This window comes from Schistocerca nitens, chromosome 3, assembly GCF_023898315.1.
Source record: "Schistocerca nitens isolate TAMUIC-IGC-003100 chromosome 3, iqSchNite1.1, whole genome shotgun sequence".
Lineage (NCBI taxonomy): Eukaryota > Metazoa > Arthropoda > Insecta > Orthoptera > Acrididae > Schistocerca > Schistocerca nitens.
Window position 1 is genome coordinate 41,409,511 of NC_064616.1, and position 20,868 is coordinate 41,430,378.

The following is a 20,868-nucleotide window of genomic DNA, read 5'->3' on the forward strand; positions in this document are numbered from 1 at the left end:
CGCATCCGAGTCCCGTGCGTCAATGTGGCAACTAAATGTCAGTCTGCATCCGGTACTGAGAAAAGATACGAAAGCGTGTCTGCATCGACAGGCTTAGACGTGAGCCTGTACACTATCTCTTATCGGTAGTGCGATAAGATGAAGAGCCCGGCGTGCAATTACTGCACAGTGTGATTGATTGGGCTTGGCTGGGTCGAAAAGAGACTACAGAGGCTTGTGGTCGGTGACAGAGTAAAAGTTTCTTCCTTTAAAATGGTGATGAAATTTAGTCACTCCGTAGATAATGACAAGAGTTGCCTCCTCTATTTGCAAATAGTTACTCCAAGCTTCGTTAAGCAATTTGGAGGTGAAGGCTATTGGCCTGTCAGCAGAACCAATTGTTTGCAAGAGTACAGCACCAGTGCTGTATGAAGAGGCACCCACAGCTGAGACTACAGGATTCAAAGGATCAAAATGAACTAGGCAATGATCACTGAGCAAAGCATCTTTTAGTCTTCGAATAGTGATGTCACATTCCTGGGACCACACAAAAGGTACATTCTTCCGGCGAAGACAGTGCTGTGGTGCTACAATCTGAGCTGCATATGTCGAGCTACCTTAGCACTGATGTCAGTTCAATAACTTTCTTTGGAGGTTTGAGGTCACGAGTGGCCTGCAACTGTTACTGAATCAGATGATCATCCTAAGAATTAATTAAATGTCCTAAGTACTCAGTTTGAAAGAGCACACACTTGTCTTTGATGCATTAGGGCCTCTCTCTGATAACATTTGGAACAGGGTGCCCAAATTACTAAGATGCTCATCTGCTGTGTGACCTAATACCACTATAATGTCTAAATAATTTGTACACGAGGCCACATATGCAGTTAATGGTTCAAAATAGTGCTGGAAAATTGCTGGTGCAGATGCACTACTGAAAGGAAAATGAAATTTGAAGCATCCCTCGTGCGTACCAGTGGCAAACACTTGCCGTGAATGTTCGTCTTGAGGAATCTGGAGGTGGTCATCGTGTAAATCACTCTCGGGGAAGTAATGACCAGCTCCCAAACAGTCCACAAGTTCATCGAGGCAAAGGAAATGAATCTATCACTGTTTGGGTGTTCTCTTGCCTTAAAATGTGCACACAAATACAGTTTGCCCGAAGGCTTCTATACCAGTAATAGCGGAGGTGCCCCCATTGACTGGCTCCGATGGGTGCAATAATACTACTGTCCTGCCATTGTAAGTTCCGGAGCAACCTTTTGATGGAGTGCATGTAGTACAGCACAAAACCTGAAAAAGTGAGGCCGTGCATTGTCTTTTGTGGCCACGAGTGCAACAACATTAGAAGCTTTGCCTAAGCCTTCAGCAAATAAGTCTTTGAATTCAGCACACAACTGAGCAACACTGTCCTCCGAATCAAAATGGCTAACTGACAACACACTGTCTACCACACTCGACCCAAACAAATTGATGCCAAATATATTTGCACCGTTTCGTGAATGCAAAACCTGAAACGTAAGTTTTTTGCAAATTCTTGTATACAGAAGACAGGCTGCAAGAACTTCGCAGTGGCTCGTCTCGTCTGTTACACATTGTAAGTGTAGTGTGTGATTTCTAAAGCTCTGGCTCACAAAGATCATTGTAAGTATTGCGATTGAGCGAAGAAACTGATACACCCGTATCTAACTGTAACTGAATAGCTTGGCCAGCTATCGTAAGGTCCACAAAGAGCTTTTTAGAGTGGTGTCACACTGAAGGGGCTACTGATTTCTCGAATTGCGAACTACAACACTTCCATTCCACACTAGAAGCTGTGTTTGGTTCCGAATACACAAAGTGTACAGCAAAGTTTGATTTCTGTAGGTGTAAATTAGAAGGGGAAGCCTACCTTTCCTGTAAGTATACCGTCTGAACGTGACTAGTTGTGCCACGTGAAAAACAAGTTGCATTTTGTGACGGGTGTAAGTGACAATTATGCCCAGAGAAGCAGTGTGGGCAAGTCTTCGTGCCGGTATCTTGCCGGCCTATAGCTGTTTACGTGGCTGCCTGTGCTGAGCCTGAGTGGGCTGTTGTGCACTCAACTGGGAAGTGGCCTGTTTACATGGCCACACAATACTATTGCTAGACGCTACAGCACGGATGTTGACTGATTGAAAAATGTGTGGCACTGTCACGAGAGTCTTGATATTCAATAATTTGCAAAACTTGCTGCAAAGGAGGGTTAGGATACTTGGGATACTTGAGAATCTGTTCCTACAATCAGTTGTCAGCCACAGTCTGAGTAATGGCTTCATGTACCATGAAGTCACTATAAGACTTAACACACTCACATTTAAAATTACACTGCCTTGTAAGCCCTTGCAAAAATGTCACCTGTGTCTGTTATAAGTTTGTCCCGAATGCTTCTTTGGTCTGAAAAAATTAAACCTGGAAGTTACCACCTGAACGTTCTCGTCATAATATCTATTTAAAGCGTGGATTGATCCTCATAAATAACAAGTTGTGGCCCTGAAGTGGTGTGAGTAATAGTTTGAAGCAGAACTGATAGACTGACACACCAGCTATTGATAAGAAGAAAAAAAAAAAAAAATTTAACAGTTCCTAGTACACAGATACAAGAGTTTCAAACTGGGAGCAAAGTACTTGACCCCATTCTTTGTCTTTTTCAAATGGGCAAAACAGAGGCACTAACGACACCCATGTGTCTACACACTGACCACGTGGCTGCGGAGGCGAATCATCAATCCAACATCTGGTGGATAGATAATAAATAAAAATAAAATATGTACAGTGCTGGTGCATTATTCTAGGAAGTAGCCGTTCGCCTCTGGTTTTTTCACAGCTATTTTAGGATCATTATTTTAGCAGATACTTCTTTTTTCCTGTAATCTTAACTTTGCCTGGATCTCTAGCTACCTAAGCAGTTGACAGTCAGCAGGAGATGTTAGCTATCATTAAAATTTTGATTGTGAGCTGTACGTGTGGCACTCGGTGTTTTGGCTTTAGGTCGTTGTTTAGTGAGGCTGAAATCTCTGGAATGGTGTGACAGCTCACGGGCTCTTTTACGAAAAATGTGTGTGTGTGTGTGTGTGTGTGTGTGTGTGTGTGTGTGTGTGTGTGTGTGTCAGGCATCTCAGTCTGAGGGAAGTGTGATTTGGCCTGTGATGAGACTTGGTAGTTCAGGATTCTGGTGGTGTATGATATGTGTGTATTGTGATAACCTGCTGAGCAGGCTGACAACTTTCTAATTAATTCTCGATATACCCCAAGTGGTATCCATGCCAAAATGTAGTGTTTTGTATGACCCAAATGTCGTCACTTTGCATTGACTGTTGGCGTGACAGTTGTGTCCAGGAAGGGCAAGACTTGCAGCATTTATTTGAGGCTAAATTGTGGGTGCTTGATGCATGAGACTCTTCATCTCTCTTTATGGTCATCTGTATCTTATAAGTACCTTAACTTGGGCAAACAGACATTGCCAGAATCAACTGCTGTGCTCAACAAAATGTTGATAATAGGAGACACTGTAGACTGTTGTCATGACAGTAGACGAACAGGCCACAGTTCAGCTAATCACTCAAAAATTAAGTGCTGGAGAACTGCACCTGGTGAACAGCTGTACCTCACAGCTGCATCTTGCTGTGGAGGATACAGCCACCACCCCGTGAGCCAACACAGGATATTTTGTCAAGAATAGCATGAGTGCTGGAACACCACCATTGGATGTTTGAGGTATGCAAATGGTCATCTGAACACTTGGGTTGGGTATTTGATGATACACATTGACGAATGAGTATGAGGCAACCACTTGGGTCAGCACATTCTGCCTGCCAGTAGGTGCAAGTGGTGAAGTTGTTCACATGTTTACACAGGATGAAATGATGCTCCTGATACTTCTGTTATTTTCTGTCACTGGTAGAATTATAAGGGTGCTTACTGTCTGGATACATGCACCTGTTCGCCTAAAGCAGTCCTTCAAGACATTGCACTGACCCATCATTTTAAAAGTGACGGTGTTTGTGTGGCCCTCAAGATCATTTGTTCTGGGATGCCATTAAGTGAAATGTGTGTACCTTGGACCCAGGTCTGATCAATGTTTGTGAGTAATCGGGGTGACTTCAAAACGTTTTCTGTGTATCGTGGACTCAGTGTTCACAAAACATCACTGCTCCTATGACAATGAAAGGCGAGGCTACACATGGCTAGGTTAGTTCGATAAGTGAATTGCTCGAGAATGTATTCCTGCCATTTTCGTACTGTGTGCGCGCATCAAAAGTCTGCATGGGGTTGAAAAACACTGTGATAAATTAATTAATTATTTTATTTTTTGAGAAACTCAGAAAAAAAGTGTCGAAACTGCAAATTTTCTGTCAATTAGACGATACAGAAGGTGAAAAATGATACTCGATTTCTTGTTGTTGTAATAATTATCAGTGAAATTTAAGTCTTGCAGTATGAACCAAACCACTTGTTCAGAGTGGGACACTCCTTCTTTGACGTAACCCCTCTGTGGGTCGGGGGGTAAGAATAAGGCGTGAGGTATTCCTGCCTGTCGTACGAGGCGACTACAAGGAGTTTCACACATTTCGGCCTTTATGTGATGGTCCACTGTAGGGTTTGACCTCCTTTTTTCAAAATTTTCCTGAAGAGCGTGCCAATTGGGGAAGGGCGCCTTACATGGTGCATCATGTCCACTGTGCATTGAGATCTTTAGATCATTTTCTCGTCATCGCAATGCAGTCCCGCCCATTCTCCATCCCTTGGGCGAGGTCACCTTCCTGGGTGTGTTTCCCACCATGCACTGTGCAGTGTCATTTTTTGTGCCAACTATGACCATGGACTTCTTTGTACCTCATATCCAGCACGGTAGCCAGTGTTATGGTGGGGCCGCCATGTACCCTGTTGTTTGTAGCCCCCCTGACAACACAGGGATCGCTCTGCTGATGCTTGCGCCGTTAACTCCCCATGTATGCCAAGGGGTAGATGCCCATCCGCCTGGGGCATCGGGACTCCCAGCAATGGCTATCTTGTCAGGTGGCCTTCGCTGCAGCTGGGAGGTGCCTGTGGGGAAGGCCCCTGGTCAGAGTGGGTGGTATCAGGGTGGATGACATGCCATGAAGCATAGTAAGTCAACTCTTGCTGGTGGTCCGCTGCCAGCAGTCTCTAAGCGGGCAAAGTCGAACTTAAATGCTAAGAAATATGACCCCAAGTCGTTCCCCTCCCAGGCCACACCATGGGAGCAACCCCAGGCTAAGAATGGCAGTGAAGCTTTTTCGCCCCTGTACCTCGTATGTACGAGAGTTGATAACGAATCTTTCATGTCCATGAAGCCTCAGTTTTTTGTGGAGCATTTGGAGGACACGTTAGAGGAGGTAGAGGGCTTGTCCAAAATACGCTCTGGGTCAGTTTTGATAAAAACTGCATCCTCTGTCCAGTCACGGGCATTACTCGCTTGTGGCAAGTTGGGCGATGTTTCCGTTACCATCACGCTTCATAAGAGCTTAAATACAGTCTGGGCTATTACATTCCATAGGGACCTTCTTTTGCAGTCTGACGATGAGCTGTGTGCCTATGTAGAGCTTTGAGGTGTTAATTTCATCCGGAGCATCCATTGGGGTTGAGGGATAACCAGGTTGCCACCGGTGCCTTCATCATGGCCTTAGAGGGCGACATACTGCCCGAGAGGGTCAAGGACGTGGTCTACCGCTGTGATGTCAAGTCGTATATTGTTCCCCCAATGCGATGCTTAAAGTGCTGGAAGTTTGGCCATATTTCTTCCCACTGTACTTCCAGTGTCACATGTCGTGATTGTGGAAGTCCATTGCATCCCATCTGTGTCAACTGCAGAGAGCATCATTCACCTTGATCGTCAGACTGCAGGATTTTACAGAAAGAGAGGAAAATCGTGGAATATAATACCCTGGACCGACTGACCTACACTGGGGCTAAGAGGAAACTTGAGCGCCTACATCCTGTGGCTATGACCTCATATGCCGTTGCTACGAGAATAGTTCTCGCCCCATCAGTTCTCGAATTCCTGTCATCTCTCAGAATCAAGAGACTGCACCAGCCCGCTTGATGGTGGGGTGCACTTCCCTCCCTGTTGCTCCTGCACCACCTACTTCGGGAGCAATCCCACCCCCCCTCCCCCTCCCCCAACCATCGGGATTTCAGTCCCCACTTCTGAGCCAGAGAAGCAGCTGGTCGTAGGGCTTTACGCTCCTCCGTTACAGAGACTGATTCAGTGAAGTCCTCCCAGACAGGGAAACCGAAGGTACAGGCACCCACACCACTGCTACTTACCAACTCTGTGTCTGAGGATGGTGGTGGAGATTCTGGCATCTGCTGAGGACCTGGATCTTGCCGGACCCTCAAACACAATGGATGTAAACTGCTCAAGCAAAAAGTTGGTGGCAGCAGGTGACCCTGAGGCGTAAAGTGCCTCATTGAATGAATGTTCCATGCCTTCCCAGTCTCATGATATCACCCTCGAGTGGAACTGTTAAGCTTTACACCTGCTTTCTGCATCGCCCTCCAGGAAACATGGTTCCTGGCAATGTGGACCCCTGCCCTCCGTGGCTATAAGGGATATGACAGGAACCGTAGTGCCTAAACTCAGTCTGTAGTGAAACTGTACTCCTTCAAACCCCTCTTGAAGCTGTGGCTGTCAAAATGTGGACGACACAGGAAATAACTGTCTGCAATGTATGTCTTTCTCCAGATGGTGCAGTACCCCTGAATGTAATAGCTGCACAGATTGATCAACTCCCTAAACTTTTCCTACTTTGGGGAAATTTTAACACCCATAACCTCTTGTGGGGTGACACTGTGCTTACTGACCAAGGCAAAGATGTCAAAACTTTACTGTCTCAGTTTGACCTGTGCCTTTTAAATACTGGGTCCGCCACACATTTCAGTGTGGCTCGAGGTAGTTGCTCGGACATTGATTTATCAATTTGCAGCCCAAGACTTCTCCCATCTATCCACTGGAGAGCACATTATTACCTGTTTGTGGTAGTGACCACTTCCCCATGGGCTCTCGCTCACGGCTTCCAGTTTTCGGCCACTAAGGCATGTCTCGTGCACTTTCGTTGGCATCGTACTGTTCATCTGGAACCAGAACTTTACTCTCATGATGATCCACTCACTTTAGTGAAGACATATCGATTCTTAGGACTGGTTTTCGACGCCCGATTGACTTTGCTACCTCACCTTCGTCAGTTTAAGTCGAAGTGCTGACAGCACCTCAATGCCCTCTGCTGCCTGAACAACACTAACTGGGGTGCAGATTTCTCTACTCTGCTGCAGCTCTATAAAGCCTTTGTTCAATCCTGCCTTGACTATGGGAACCCTAAGCATTGCGTGTACTCAACCCAGTGCACCAATGTGGCATTCGCCTAGGGACAAGAGCTTTTTGGACGAGTAAGGTGGCCAGCATCCTTGTGGAGGCCGAAGTCCCTCCATTGCAGATCAGACGTGCACAACTGCTCTCCAGATACGTTGCACACATTCGTAGTTCTCCTGAGCACCGTCTCCTTTTTACACCCGTAGCAGTTAATCTCCCGCATCAGCGGCCCAGGTCAGGGCTAACGATTGCGGTTTGCGTGTGATCCCTTCTGTCTGAACTGGAGTCCTTCCCTTTACCACCTCCCAACCAGGTTTGTCGGCATACATCTCCATGGTGTACACCTAGGCTGCAGATTCATCTGGACCTTTGGATGACCGTAGGGACTCAGTTACTCATGCCGCTGTCCGCTGTCGCTTCCTCTTGATTCTTGACGTGTTCTGGGTCAGTGAAGTGGTTTACACCTACAGCTCAATGGGTGACGGTCATGTTGGCTTCGCCTACATCCACAGAGACCATTTTGAACAGCATTCCTTGCCCGATGGCTACAGTGTATTTACTGCAGAGCTGGTGGCCATCTCTCGTGCATTTCAGTATATCCGTTCATGGCCCGAGCAATCAGTTTCTTCTGTGTACTGACTCCTTGAGCAGCCTACAAGCTATTGACCAGTGCTACCCTCACCATCCTTTGGTAGCGTCCATCCAGGAGTCCCTCTACATCCTGGACCGGTCCCTTCGTTCAGTGGTGTTTGTGTGGACCCCAGGACTCGTCGGCATCCCAGGCAACGAACTTGCCGACAGGCTGGCCAAACAGGCTACGCGGAAACCGCTTCTGGACATGGACATCTCTGAACCTGACCTGCATTCTGACTTGCGCTGTAGGGTTTTTTTGGCTTTGGGAGATGGAATGGCATAATAGTAAACACAACAAACTGCATGTCATAAAGGAGACTATGAATGTGTGGAAGTCCTCCATGTGGCTCCCTCTGGGTGCAGAGGTTACACTTTTACTGTATAGGCCTTTTACAAGTATGTCTGTTTGGAACAGGGGACTGATGACGTCGATGTTTAGCCCCCATCAAACCCCAAAAACCAGCCAATCAATCTTCCATGTGGGCCTCTCGCAGGGAAGCAGTTGTCCTCTGCTGGCCCCGCATTGGCCGTGCTTGGGCGACCCACAGTTACCTCCTGCACCGTGAAGTCCCGCCTGAATGTTGGTGCAGCACCCAGTTGACATTGGCCCATATTCTGGTGCACTGTCCCACTTTGACTGCATAGCGATGAAATCTTGTGTTACCAGTCTCGTTGCTGCTAATTTTATCTGACAATGCCTCGTCGGCTGATTTAGTTTTACATTTTATTTGTGAGGGTGGGTTTCATCATTTGATCTAAGTTTTAATGCATGTCGTTTGTCCATCTGTGTCCTACACCCTAGTGCTTCTAGGGTGGAGGTTTTAAAATGTTGCAGAGTGGCTGGCTTCTCCTTTTTTATTCTCATGGTCAGCCAGCCATGGTAATCTTCTTTGTTGTTTTTAATCTCTTCGTCCTGTTTCTTGCGTTTCTGTGGTTTTCTTGTCCCCTGTTGTCCATTTACATGTTTGTTGCCATTCATCATTCTTGTGATTTTCCTTTCATTCCAGTTCGAGTTGTCTGTCTGGTTTCTTTTATTCTCACACTTGTGGCATTGTTTTATTTGGAACAAGGGAATGATGACATTGTAGTTCGGTCCCCTTCCCCCTCTTTTAATCCAAGCAACCAACCTTCTTTGCTGTAATATTTAGGTGTGAATAAGCTAGTGCATGCTGTTCTGTCGTCATCCCGTCAGGCACGGATGCCTGCGAGCACCCTTTAGCTCATCTGTGGGCAGGCATTCATGGTGTAGGCAACCCACCAGATGGCCTGATAATGTTCTTTCTGCGCACTTGTGACTTAGTCCAAATCCCTGGCTGCCTCAGCTCGGCAAGTGGACTGTGATTGCGTACCGACAGCACAGCTGCAAAATTGCACACACCACAGACATTTGCTCACCTCTGACTGTCCTACGCCACACCTGCCTGGTTACTCTCAGGCTTGCGTACCTGCTGGAACTGTCTGACCAAGTGAAAACTAAATATCTTTTGTATATTTTGTATGATGAGGTCTCATACACGAGAGCTTTGTCCTGATCAGTGATCCAGGTATTAAATTGTTTGAGAAACATTGTTCCATATATCTGCCTCAGAAATCTGGTATTACTACATCCTTTACCATGACTATATTGTGAGTAGCACTTTGTTGACTCAAATGGCGTTTTTGGTTTTGAAGAGCTGTCTAGCAGTTCTTTAACTGTCCTATAATCCCCTTTTGTTCTTTTACATAAAATCTCATCTGACTGGAAAATATTTTTGTATTTCCTAACATCAGAAAAACAGATTTAATGAGGTAGATTTGAATACACTGTGATTAAAGATATTATTTCAAAACATTTAGTTGTTAACCTACAGACTGCAGATTTTCATGTCTTGCTGTTTAAAATGACATTTCATCACTAAGATGTCATTGCCACAAAATCCGTTCAGTTCAACACTCCTGTGCTTGTTTAAAAAGTGATTATTTGAAAAAGTCCGCGATTTCCTGACCAAGTGCTTCCAAGTTCTTTTCGAAGATCATACTAAATTATTCTTAGCTGTGATATATGTGACTAATTCTTGGAAAAGTATTTTTTTTGTTTAAGAGCTATTAACTAACATGAACCCAGTGCCTCCTAGATGGTATGGGCTTTCAGAACTATGTAAGCAATTTGTATCCATTCATCTATTCAGTTGTATCCTCAGTAACAGCACCATCTCAAAAACTGGCAAGTAAATTGGACACTTTTAATTAAAAATGTAAGATAAAATTCAGACCAATTCATGGTACATCAAACTCAATGGATGTTGAAAAAAAAAAAAAAAACAGAAAGAAAGGAAAAAATCCTCACACACAGTGCTAAAGTAGTGTCCTTTGATGTCTGAAGTTTGTTTTCCAAATTAACAAGACTGGAGTGTGTTGCTTTTTGATAGATCTGACATACAGATCTAATGTCAACCATGTAGAAGTAGATGACTGGAGAGTGTCCACTCAGACATGCTTAGCACAAAATTATTTCCAGTTCCAAGGAAGATTTACATGGCTTCAATATAAGATCTCCTCTAAATTAACTTTTGGCAGACATATTGACAGACAATTTTGAACAGTATTTTGTAAATAAAGAGCCTTTAAGTGCCAATATTAAATACCGGTTTAGACATGTAGATGATGTAGTGTGTATGAGGATAGGTTATGTGAGACAGTCGCTTTTTTCGCAACTTAAACTATCAATAAAACATTAAATTCATATTGGAGATTGACAACAAACCCTTAAGATTTCCATGCTGACTTTTCGTCAGGATGTTGAACGCCTCCTCAACCCAAATCGATGTCATCAAACCCTTAAACTACTAACCGTAACAACTGGACTATAACTACAGACACATTAATACTTCCTTGTTCTCAACACCCAATAATCCACAAACGTATTTCTTCCCACCCAGTGATGCACCATATTTCATCTCTTCCCATGCAAAAAGATTTCAAAGAAGAATTGTACACTGTTAAATTTATTGCTTCAGTCAGTGACTAGAAAATCCTGTCCTGCTTGCCAACAACTTGCACATCAAACAAAATTTGAAAACTATAGCCCACCCCTCCCCCCACTATGGTCCCTATGCTGTTCCTTGCTATGTTTGCAGGAAGTGTTGTACAATCCCATAGTTAGGACAAGTATCACAGTGTGTGACTGAAACACTTATATCCTGCAACTATAGGGTTTTCTACTAGATCAGGAACATCACAGCCCAGTGTATTTTCAATAGTAATGGTAAGAAGCAGTTACCAACAGTGAGATGTACAAAATTACTTGTCTTCATTGCGATCAGTTTTTCATTGGTCAGTCAGGCAGAGATGTAGCAACTAGGTCGGCTGAACATGGCAGTTGTGGAACTAAGACTCCACATTTGCTAAGCACATACTGAGTGAGCTAGCAGCCACGTTCCTATCTTCTCCACTTTAGTGAATAAAGGAAAAAACTAAGTCTGTCGGAAGCTCTGTAATTTGTCAAATGTCTGGCCCACAGTCCTGAATTAATATAACATGACCCAACACATCCCTGTACTTCCCTGCTACTAAATTTTGCTCAATACTCACAGGTTCCAATGCCTGCCACATGTTCCACTCTGTTCCTCCCTATATCCTGAATTTATATGCACTGAGGTGACAGAAGTCATACTATACCTCCTTATACCGTGTTGGACCTCCCTTTTGCCTGGCATAGTGCAGCAACTTAATGCGGCACGGGCTGACCAAGTTGTTGAAAGTCCCCCTGCAGAAACATTGAGCCATGCTGCCCCTACGACTATCCATAATTATGAAGGTATTATCGGTGCAGGATTTTGTGCACAAACTGACCCTTCAATTATGTCCCATAAATGTTCGATTGGATTCATGTCAGTTAGTCTGGGTGGCCAAATCATTCGCCTGAATTGTCAGAATGTTCTTCAAACCAATTCGAATAATTGTGGCCTGCTGATAGCGGCGGCTATCAAGTACGGGATCCCACAGGGTTCGGTCTTAGGTCCTTTACTGTTCTTGATATACATTAATGACTTTCCATTCCACATTGATGAAGATGCAAAGTTAGTTCTTTTTGCTGATGATACAAGTATAGTAATAACATCCAAAAACCAAGAACTAAGTGATGTAATTGTAAATGATGTTTTTCACAAAATTATTCAGTGGTTCTCAGCAAACGGACTCTCTTTAAATTTTGATAAAACACAGTATATACAGTTCCGTACAGTAAATGGCACAACTCCAGTAATAAATATAGACTTTGAACAGAAGTCTGTAGGTAAGGTAGAATTTTCAAAATTTGTAGGTGTGTCCATTGATGAGAGGTTAAACTGGAAGCAACACATTGATGGACTGCTGAAACGTCTGAGTTCAGCTACGTATGCTATTAGGGTTATTGCAAATTTTGGTGATAAGAATCTCAGTAAATTAGCTTACTATGCCTACTTTCATTCACTGCTTTCGTATGGCATCATATTCTGGGGTAATTCATCGTTGAGTAGAAAAGTATTCATTGCTCAAAAACGTGTAATCAGAATAATTGCTGGAGCCCACACACAGTCATCCTGCAGACATCTATTTAAGGATCTAGGGATCCTCACGGTATATATATTCACTTATGAAATTTGTTGTTAATAATCCAGCCCAGTTCAAAAGTAATAGCAGTGTGCATAGCTATAACACCAGGAGAAAGGATGATCTTCACTATGCAGGGTTAAATCTGGCTTTGGCACAGAAAGGGATAAATTATGCTGCCACAAAAATCTTTGGTCACCTACCAAACAGCATCAAAAGCCTGACAGATAGCCAACTAACATTTAAAAATAAGTTAAAAGAATTTCTAGATGACAACTCCTTTTACTCATTGGCTGAATTTTTAGATATAAATTAAGGGGGGGGGGGACACTTAAACATTAGTGTCATGCAATATTTTGTGTAATGTAATATCTTGTACAGACATCTTTTATTAACCGACACGTTCCACATCATTACGAAGTGTCGTATTCATGATCTATGGAACAAGTATTAATCTAATCTAATCTAATCAAGCCCAGGAGAGGCACTGCAGGCAACGTCATGCTGTTAACAAAGGCACTCATCTCGGTTGTCTGCTGCCATAGCCATTTAACACCAAATTTCGCTGCACTGTCCTAATGGATACATTTGTTGTATGTCCCACATTGATTTCTGTGCTTATTTAATGTGATGTTGTCCGTCTGTTAATACTGAGAACTCTACACGAAAGCCACTATTCGCAGTCATTACGTAAAGGCCGTCGCCCACTGCGTTGTCCATAGCAAGAGGCTATGCCTGAAATTTGGTATTCTTGGCACTCTCTTGGCTTTGTGGATCCCGGAATATTGAATTCCCTAATGATATCCAAAATGGAATGTCCCATGCATCTAGCTGCAATTGTCATTCTGTGTTCAAATTCTGTTAATTCCCGCCTTGTGGCCATAATCGAGTCTGAAACTGTTTCCCATGAATCACCTGAGTACAAATGACAGTACTGCCAAATAGACTTTCTCTTTTATACTTTGTGTACACAATACTACTGCCGTCTGTAGATATAAATATCACTATCCCATGACTTTCGTCACCTCAGAGTACTTCATTGTGATTTTCTGTAAATATCACTATCCCATGACTTTTGTCACCTCAGTGTACTTCATTGCGATTTTCTGTGGACAGGCTACATAGTCTGCGGTTATAAATGCCAGTTCTATCTTTTATTTTGTTTCTGTATCACTATCCATGTGTAATAAATACCTCTTCAAGCTAGTTTTCAGTACTCTTGTCACATACTATTTTTATTTTATTGGGATTATTAATTTAATGTAATTTAAATTGTTTTATAGAACTACTGTTTGGACTTGATGTACTTCTGATTTATTTACAGTTCAACATTTTTAATTGTAGTAGCACTGCATTTTCAGAGATAACTTTTAGTCTGTTTTTGTGTTTCACTCTTGATATAAAACACCCTTACAATGTTCTTCAATATTATATCACTTTGGTGATGGTAGGCAGTCACTCTGATGAAGCCAAAGACTGGGTGACAAAATAAGTACATCCATAATACAGGGTGTTTAAAAATGAACATATGGGTTTTAAGGCTTTGTAGCCTTTGTTACACTCAGCTTACAATTATAAATTATACACAAAATGCAAGGGCAACTTGAACAGTTTTTTTATAATAATTCAATGTGAGTACCTTTTGTCACACATCGAGCTGATAAGAGTTGTTGTGAAACCTTGATTCCTGTCTCAAGAGTAACTGTTGCAATAATACTGTTTCTAAAGTTGGATAGATCAGCTGGTAGCGGAGGCATGTACACATGATCCTTTATGAAACCCTGAAGGTAAAAATCGAGTGGTGTCAGATCGTGTGTGGACGTGGATGTCATGCATTGTTATGCTCTGTCATCCGGCCCCTTGCAGCCAGTTCACAAATAGGGTACAACGTCATTTAACCAGTTGCGTACTGAGTTCTGCGAGTGAGGTGGTGCACCATCTTGCTCCCAAATAAAGATGGATTGTTCAGCTTCTTCCCATTGAGCCATGGGTCATAGTTGTAACACATCAAGATGAGAACAATTGGTTACAGTTGCTTCACCAAAAAAGAAAGGCCCATAAACTTTCTGCGGGGATATGGCACAAGAAACTTTCAATTTACAACTGTATTGTCTCTAGGAGATTTTCTGATCCCCAGATGTGCACATTGTGTGTGGGTCACATTTCCACTGGTGTGAAAAGTCTATTCATCGCTGAAGGTGAACAATCCTGAAAATCTTAATTGTCATGCAGCAACATTTCATTTGCACAGTTGGTTCATAAACCGTAGTCTGTGTAGGCTTTAGAACTTGTAACAACTGCAGACGATAAGGACGTGGCTGTAAGCGTCTCACTAAAACTCTACACCCAGACACCACTGGAAATGCTACTTCATGACTAACCTTCTGAACTGATTTCGTTGGGCTAAGCGTGAAAGACTTGCACTTCTTCGACATGTTTTTCCGTCACTCTTGGTCATTCCATACTCTTCCCATTGCACACAGGTATACAAACAAAACTGTTTGAGTTGCTCTTTCATGTGGTGTATTATTTAAAATTGTAAGTTGAACGTAATAAATGCTACAATGCCTTAAAACCAGTATGTTCATTTTGAAACACCCTGTATTGTGCCTTTCATTTATAAATATTGTGGGAACACAAAAAATGCCAAAAGCTGCAGTGACAAGGACTTCGAATAGTGTCAGTGTTGAAAATTTTAACTATTATGTAGTCACTGCAAAGTTGGATGTGAAGTTCTGCTCTATATGGGACTATACTAACAAGGGGAGGGTCCATGGGGTGGGACTGAATTTTTGAAATGATCTCTATGGTGGTGTAGGTTACGGTCCCAGATATCACACTCAGCAGCCATTTGCCCTAGTGTGTCCTTGTTTGGCAGTAATTGATAAGAGAGAATTTCTCAAGATTCACTAAGGGCTTCAGAATAACACTGCTTTGCAAAACGACGGCGTAACCTAGCAGTTCAGTAGTATACTGAAGGTTGTGTTTTTTATTCCTGTCAGGGGCTATCTTTATCAACATGACTAATCATTATTGTTAGTCTGGTATTTGTAATACAAATAAGTTGAAATAACATTGGGGGGGGGGGGGGGATAATGTGATAAAAAGGAAGAAGTTAAAGTAAATACATAAAAATAATTATAATTACATCGGCAAAGGTTCCATACAAAAATAATAAAAATCAATAAAATACTTTTTGCCCAGACAAACATATTGATTAAATGATACATTTGGTGCTGCTCTTATCTTCTAGTTTTAATGCGATCTAGTGAAGATGATACTCAGATTTACAAGAAAATGAAAACTAGGAACATAAAAGTAGAGTTTAAATGAAAATTCCACCATTTGACTGTATACAGTCAAATGGCACAACTTACATTTAAAAAGTATTATGACTGTGGTCCCAGAGTACAGAAAGATTATGAAAGTAGGGGTTCATTTCCATAATCATTACAGCAAATCGGTGTTGTCTTTCTAGTGATTACGTTCAGAGTGAAGATGATAATCCAGTCTTTGGAGATGTTTACAAATATGTAGTATCACATTTTGTCTTTGCTAAACAGTAGTGAAATTTGTGAGTTCTTTTCTTCCCTTATTCAAAAGGCTATACAGAGGTTATGCTCATCAGGAAAGAGCCACACTAAGACAGCTGTGATTATATTGAAGGAAGTTAATTTGGAAATGACATTTTCTTACACAGAAAGCTACAGTGAAATGCAATTCTAAAGTGGTAGAACACTTTGGTAATTCAGAAAACTGGGTAGTAGAGTATTGTTACTTTGCTGTTGAGATGATTTTCATACACTGAGTTTCTAGTCATTGTGGGTTGGGTTGTCTAAAGGACCATCAAACAAAACCTCAACATTTGAGAGATTTCGTCCTTAACCCTTTGACTGCCACAGATGTGCTCTCTGCAGTCCATGCTGAGCATACTTTCACTGTACTGCTTGCCTAATGCTGCTACTCATGCTGAGACAGTGTTCTGGCATTTGTATTTTACTTACTCACTTTTGAGAAAACTACTTGGTGAAAAAAATGCAAGTTTGCACACCTCACAGTCTGATGACTTGCTCGATTAGGGGCTGAATTTATTTTCTTCATTTATCTTAGTTACTGTGCTATATCAAATTAAACACCACATTGCATGAAATTTTAAATAGTTTCCAGCAGTAAAAACACATTGTGTAAAATTAGCACATGTTTCATTGTAGCTCATACAATGTTGGTAAGGTATCAAAATTTTATTTAAAATTGAGAGCAAGACAAGATCTCATTTCATTCTCGAGTTGCTGGTTTTTATATCCATTGGATAGTTACTTGCAATGTGCCCACTTCCATCCCTGTGCATTGGGAATCATGGTCATAAAAATTACTGTATTTCATAAAGGGTGGAATATAAGATAGCCTTTTTTAGATAAGAGCAAATAAAGAGGTATGTATGTTGTGTAATAAATACTCAAAACTTTTTTATTCACCGAAATATGAAAGTAACTTGGCTGTAGCAGTGAGAGAGTCAGCAGAAAGGGACACACACACACACACACACACACACACACACACACACACACACACACACACACACACACACACACAGATATATATATATATCAGTTGCACTAAAGGAAAACCCAGAGGCTGTGTTTAAACATAGCCTCAGCACCTGGGGAGTGGGCAGGGCATGACGAATTAACTCATCCACAGCAGTCAAAGAGTTCATAAAACTATAGGATCACTGTCATTAATCCTTGTGAATATCAGCATGATTTCATTGAAATGCACAATAATAGTGTTTAAGCATTAGAAGACAATTTTCAAACCTGTTACTGTCAGTTCCTGGCCAGCAACTCTCAAGTTTTACTAGAGTATTGTTTGTGTAATTATTTGCTATTTGTTTCTGTTGCAGATGTTACTCTGGAAGACTTCGCTAATTCCTCAGTAAGCTTTGGACATGCTCGGTTAAAGAAACCAATGAGAAATGTTTTAAGAGAAGGTAGGTTCTTGGAAGTGAAATGTTAAATTCATTAGTATTTTATAGCCTTCACCAAAGTAAGTAAAAATTTAGATTTTCAGCATATTTTAACTGTTGTATGCATCGTATGTTACAAACAAATGTCAACCACGTAGGTGCTTTTCAAATGTAATCTGACAGTAAAAGTGCATGCTTGCACACACACACACACACACACACACACACACACACACACACACACACACACTCTCTCTCTATATGTTTTTCATGAATTTGAGTTACACCATGTAACTAGCTAAGAAAGTGACTTAAGTTTTGTATGTAAGAATAACCAAACTCTAACTTTAACTGGAACAATGAAATGTGGTTTCTGCAAAACCAGTGTCATATCATAAACATAAAAGTACTTCATGCAACAATAACCAGTGCATTCACTGCTGAAAAATCTTCCATGACTTTCACTGTTAGAACAGCCAACGACAATAATGAGCAAGAAAAAACTCAAACAGAAGAAGACAAGAAAATTCATGTAAATATGGCAGTGTCTAGCTGTGAGCAGAAGATCAACAAAGAGAAAAGTGGGGAAAAACACTCATTTATTTCCTATGATTTGCTTAACAAAGTGTTTACCAACACCTCTTTTGTACAGTGGGATAGCTTTTTATAAACAATGTGGACTCTCTGTTGAACTATGTAGATTGTAAACAAGCAGCACAAACCTACTTGGTGTTAAATATGGTAGATGAAACTATTGCTGGTTGCTCAGGTAATGGAAAAGCAGTTGTATTCAGAAGCATATGCTGTCATTACCTGAAGAAGTCACTGAGATCAATATGTGTAGTAACTCCTGCAGTTGCCACAACATGAATGTTAATTTCTCTGTCATGGCCATGAATATATATCACGAGGAAAATTACTGTGGTAATGAGCTGAAGGTTATTAATCATAAACTCCTTGAATCTGGTCACATGGACGTAGGCTGTCAAAAAAGAATAAAACTATAAATATTAATACACCTAGGGATTGGGCTAATTTGATCAAATTAGTTCCTAGGAAACCACCAATAAATGTAGTTCACCTTTGTAGCAGTTGTGGCTGCTTTATTTATTTCATTTGTTGTCCTCGGTGTCGATGTACTGCATTCCTACACTGGCTGAAAAATGGGGTTTGTAATTTGGACACTGACTACAGTAAATAACATAGCAGACAGTTGCATTTAACAGGTATTTACTTTAACTTTTAACAACCCTCCTCCCCCACATACTGCTACAATAGTTTACTGTTTTACATCTACGAGCAGTAAAAGCCTAACAACACAGTTCAGTCTTTCAAATTAATTGAACAGTCACTGTCATTGCTTTAACACACCCACGTATTGGTGTAACACTTAATTCACTGTTAAGTTGATGCATTGTTGTCATTCTAACCAGCACAGGTTCCTCGTCTGAAACTCTGCCGTGGACTGACTGTCCCGTGACCAGAAATCGGGCCCTTATACTCCTATATAATAGAGGCCGAAACTACGCATTGTTCAAAGTTAAATTCACAGAAATTTCAATTAAAACATAACTCATTAAATTAACTGAATACATCAAAAAATTCAGTCTTTTTTTTAACAGTTCCTTCTACTGCAAGGGCTAAGCCAAAGTATTTGTTTAAATGATGAAATTAACATATATAGTTACGTAAACAATACTTTTGACAAAACTGTTAATTACTTTGGAATTAAGTAGGTGCAGGTTTCGCTAACATGTTTTTGAAGAGAGCCAGATAGATACTATAAGATTACTAGCATTTCGTGTTCCAAATGTTCACAATTATTACAGAATTTATATTTGTTTATATGTCAACAATAGGATTTAAGTTATGAAACAATTACTGCTTTTGCCCTGTAACAAATGATGCTAACTGGACATAGTCAAAATAAATTAGAATATCAATTACATACATAAAACCAAGCACAAAATGAGATCTGGTGTTATGTTCTTTAAAACTGAGGGTCAACCTTTCTCTTTTATGAGAATGCAGATTATATTCGCATTTGTTAATGGTAAGTAGTTAAACATGAATTTTAAGGAGGCAGATGGCAAAACAAGAGGGGAAGTAAAAATATCCCAGCTTGCTTCATCACATCTTGAACAGAAAGATTTTCTTATTTTCATGGCATTTCTTTGTCAGTTTTATATTAAAAGTGAACAGGATTGTGGAAGAGCCAGTTCCTTGGGGAAAAGATAAAATGGTTGCAGTACAGATGTAATTCACCAGGAACGTAAACTATAAATTTTCCTTCAGACCACAGAAGGCATTGAAGGTACTGACTTTAACAAGAGGCAGCAAAGTTCGAGTGAATCATGACTGAAACCCATTAAAATGAAATCTTTACAATTATCTACGTAAAAGGCCAAAGACCTATGGTTATTAATGCTCTTTATACATCCACAGAGTAGGGCATTTTACCAGAACATGTTGCCAAATTGCTGAGAGATTCTGTATTTCCCAGATGAAACTGATGATGTATAATGTTATTTTGTCAAATTTATGTTTTATATGAGGGTTTGTGAGATGTTCCATCTTTCTCCACTGTGGACTGCTGCCCCCTGTGGATCCAGTGATTAGAATGGGCCCGAGGTATTCCTGCCTGTTGTAGGAGGCTACGAAAAGGAGTCTCGCACATTTCGGCCTTTGTGATGGTCCACTGTAGGGTTTCACCTCCATTTTTCAAAATTTTCCCAAAGAGCAAGCCAATTGGGGAAGGGTGCTTTACATCATGCATCATGTCCACCGTGCATTGATCTTTAGCCCACTTACTCATCGTTGCATTTCAGTCCTGCTCATTCTCCATCTTTTGGGCGAGGACACCTTCCTGAGTGAGTTTTCCACCATGCACTATGCAATGTCACTATCTGCGTCAACAATGACCATGGACTTCTACGCACCTGATATCCAGCACAGTAGCTAGTCCATTGTGGTGGGGCCGCCATGTACGCTGTTGGTTGTAGCCCCCTGACAAGACAGGGATCACTCAGCTGATGATGCCTGCACCGTTAGCTCTCCATGTATGCCAAGGGTAGACGCCCATCCCCCTGGGGCATCGGGACTCCTGGCAATGGCATCCTGCCAGGTGGCCTTTGCTGCAGTTGGGTGGCGCCTGTGGGGAGGGCCCCTGGTCAGAGTGGGTGGCATCAGGGTGGATGACATGCGATGAAGGATAGTCCGTCATCACTTGCTGGTAGTTCACCACCAGCAGTCTCTAAGCATTCATGAGCTCAATTCAACGCACAGAAGTACGACCCCCAATCGTTCCCCTCCCTGGCCACACCATGGGTGGAACATCAGGCTAAGGACGGCAGTGGATCTTATCCAACCCGGT

General features: G+C 41.8%; 1 protein-coding gene across 1 annotated transcript in view; it reads left to right on the forward strand.

The window, feature by feature from the left end:
- Positions 1-20,868, forward strand: part of LOC126247989 (transmembrane protein 183-like) — a 173,891-nt gene that overhangs the window by 28,767 nt on the left and 124,256 nt on the right. Inside the window, exon 2 of the mRNA XM_049948573.1 lies at positions 17,433-17,519. Within this exon, the coding sequence (XP_049804530.1) occupies positions 17,433-17,519 (87 nt within the window). The remainder of the gene's footprint in view (positions 1-17,432; positions 17,520-20,868) is intronic.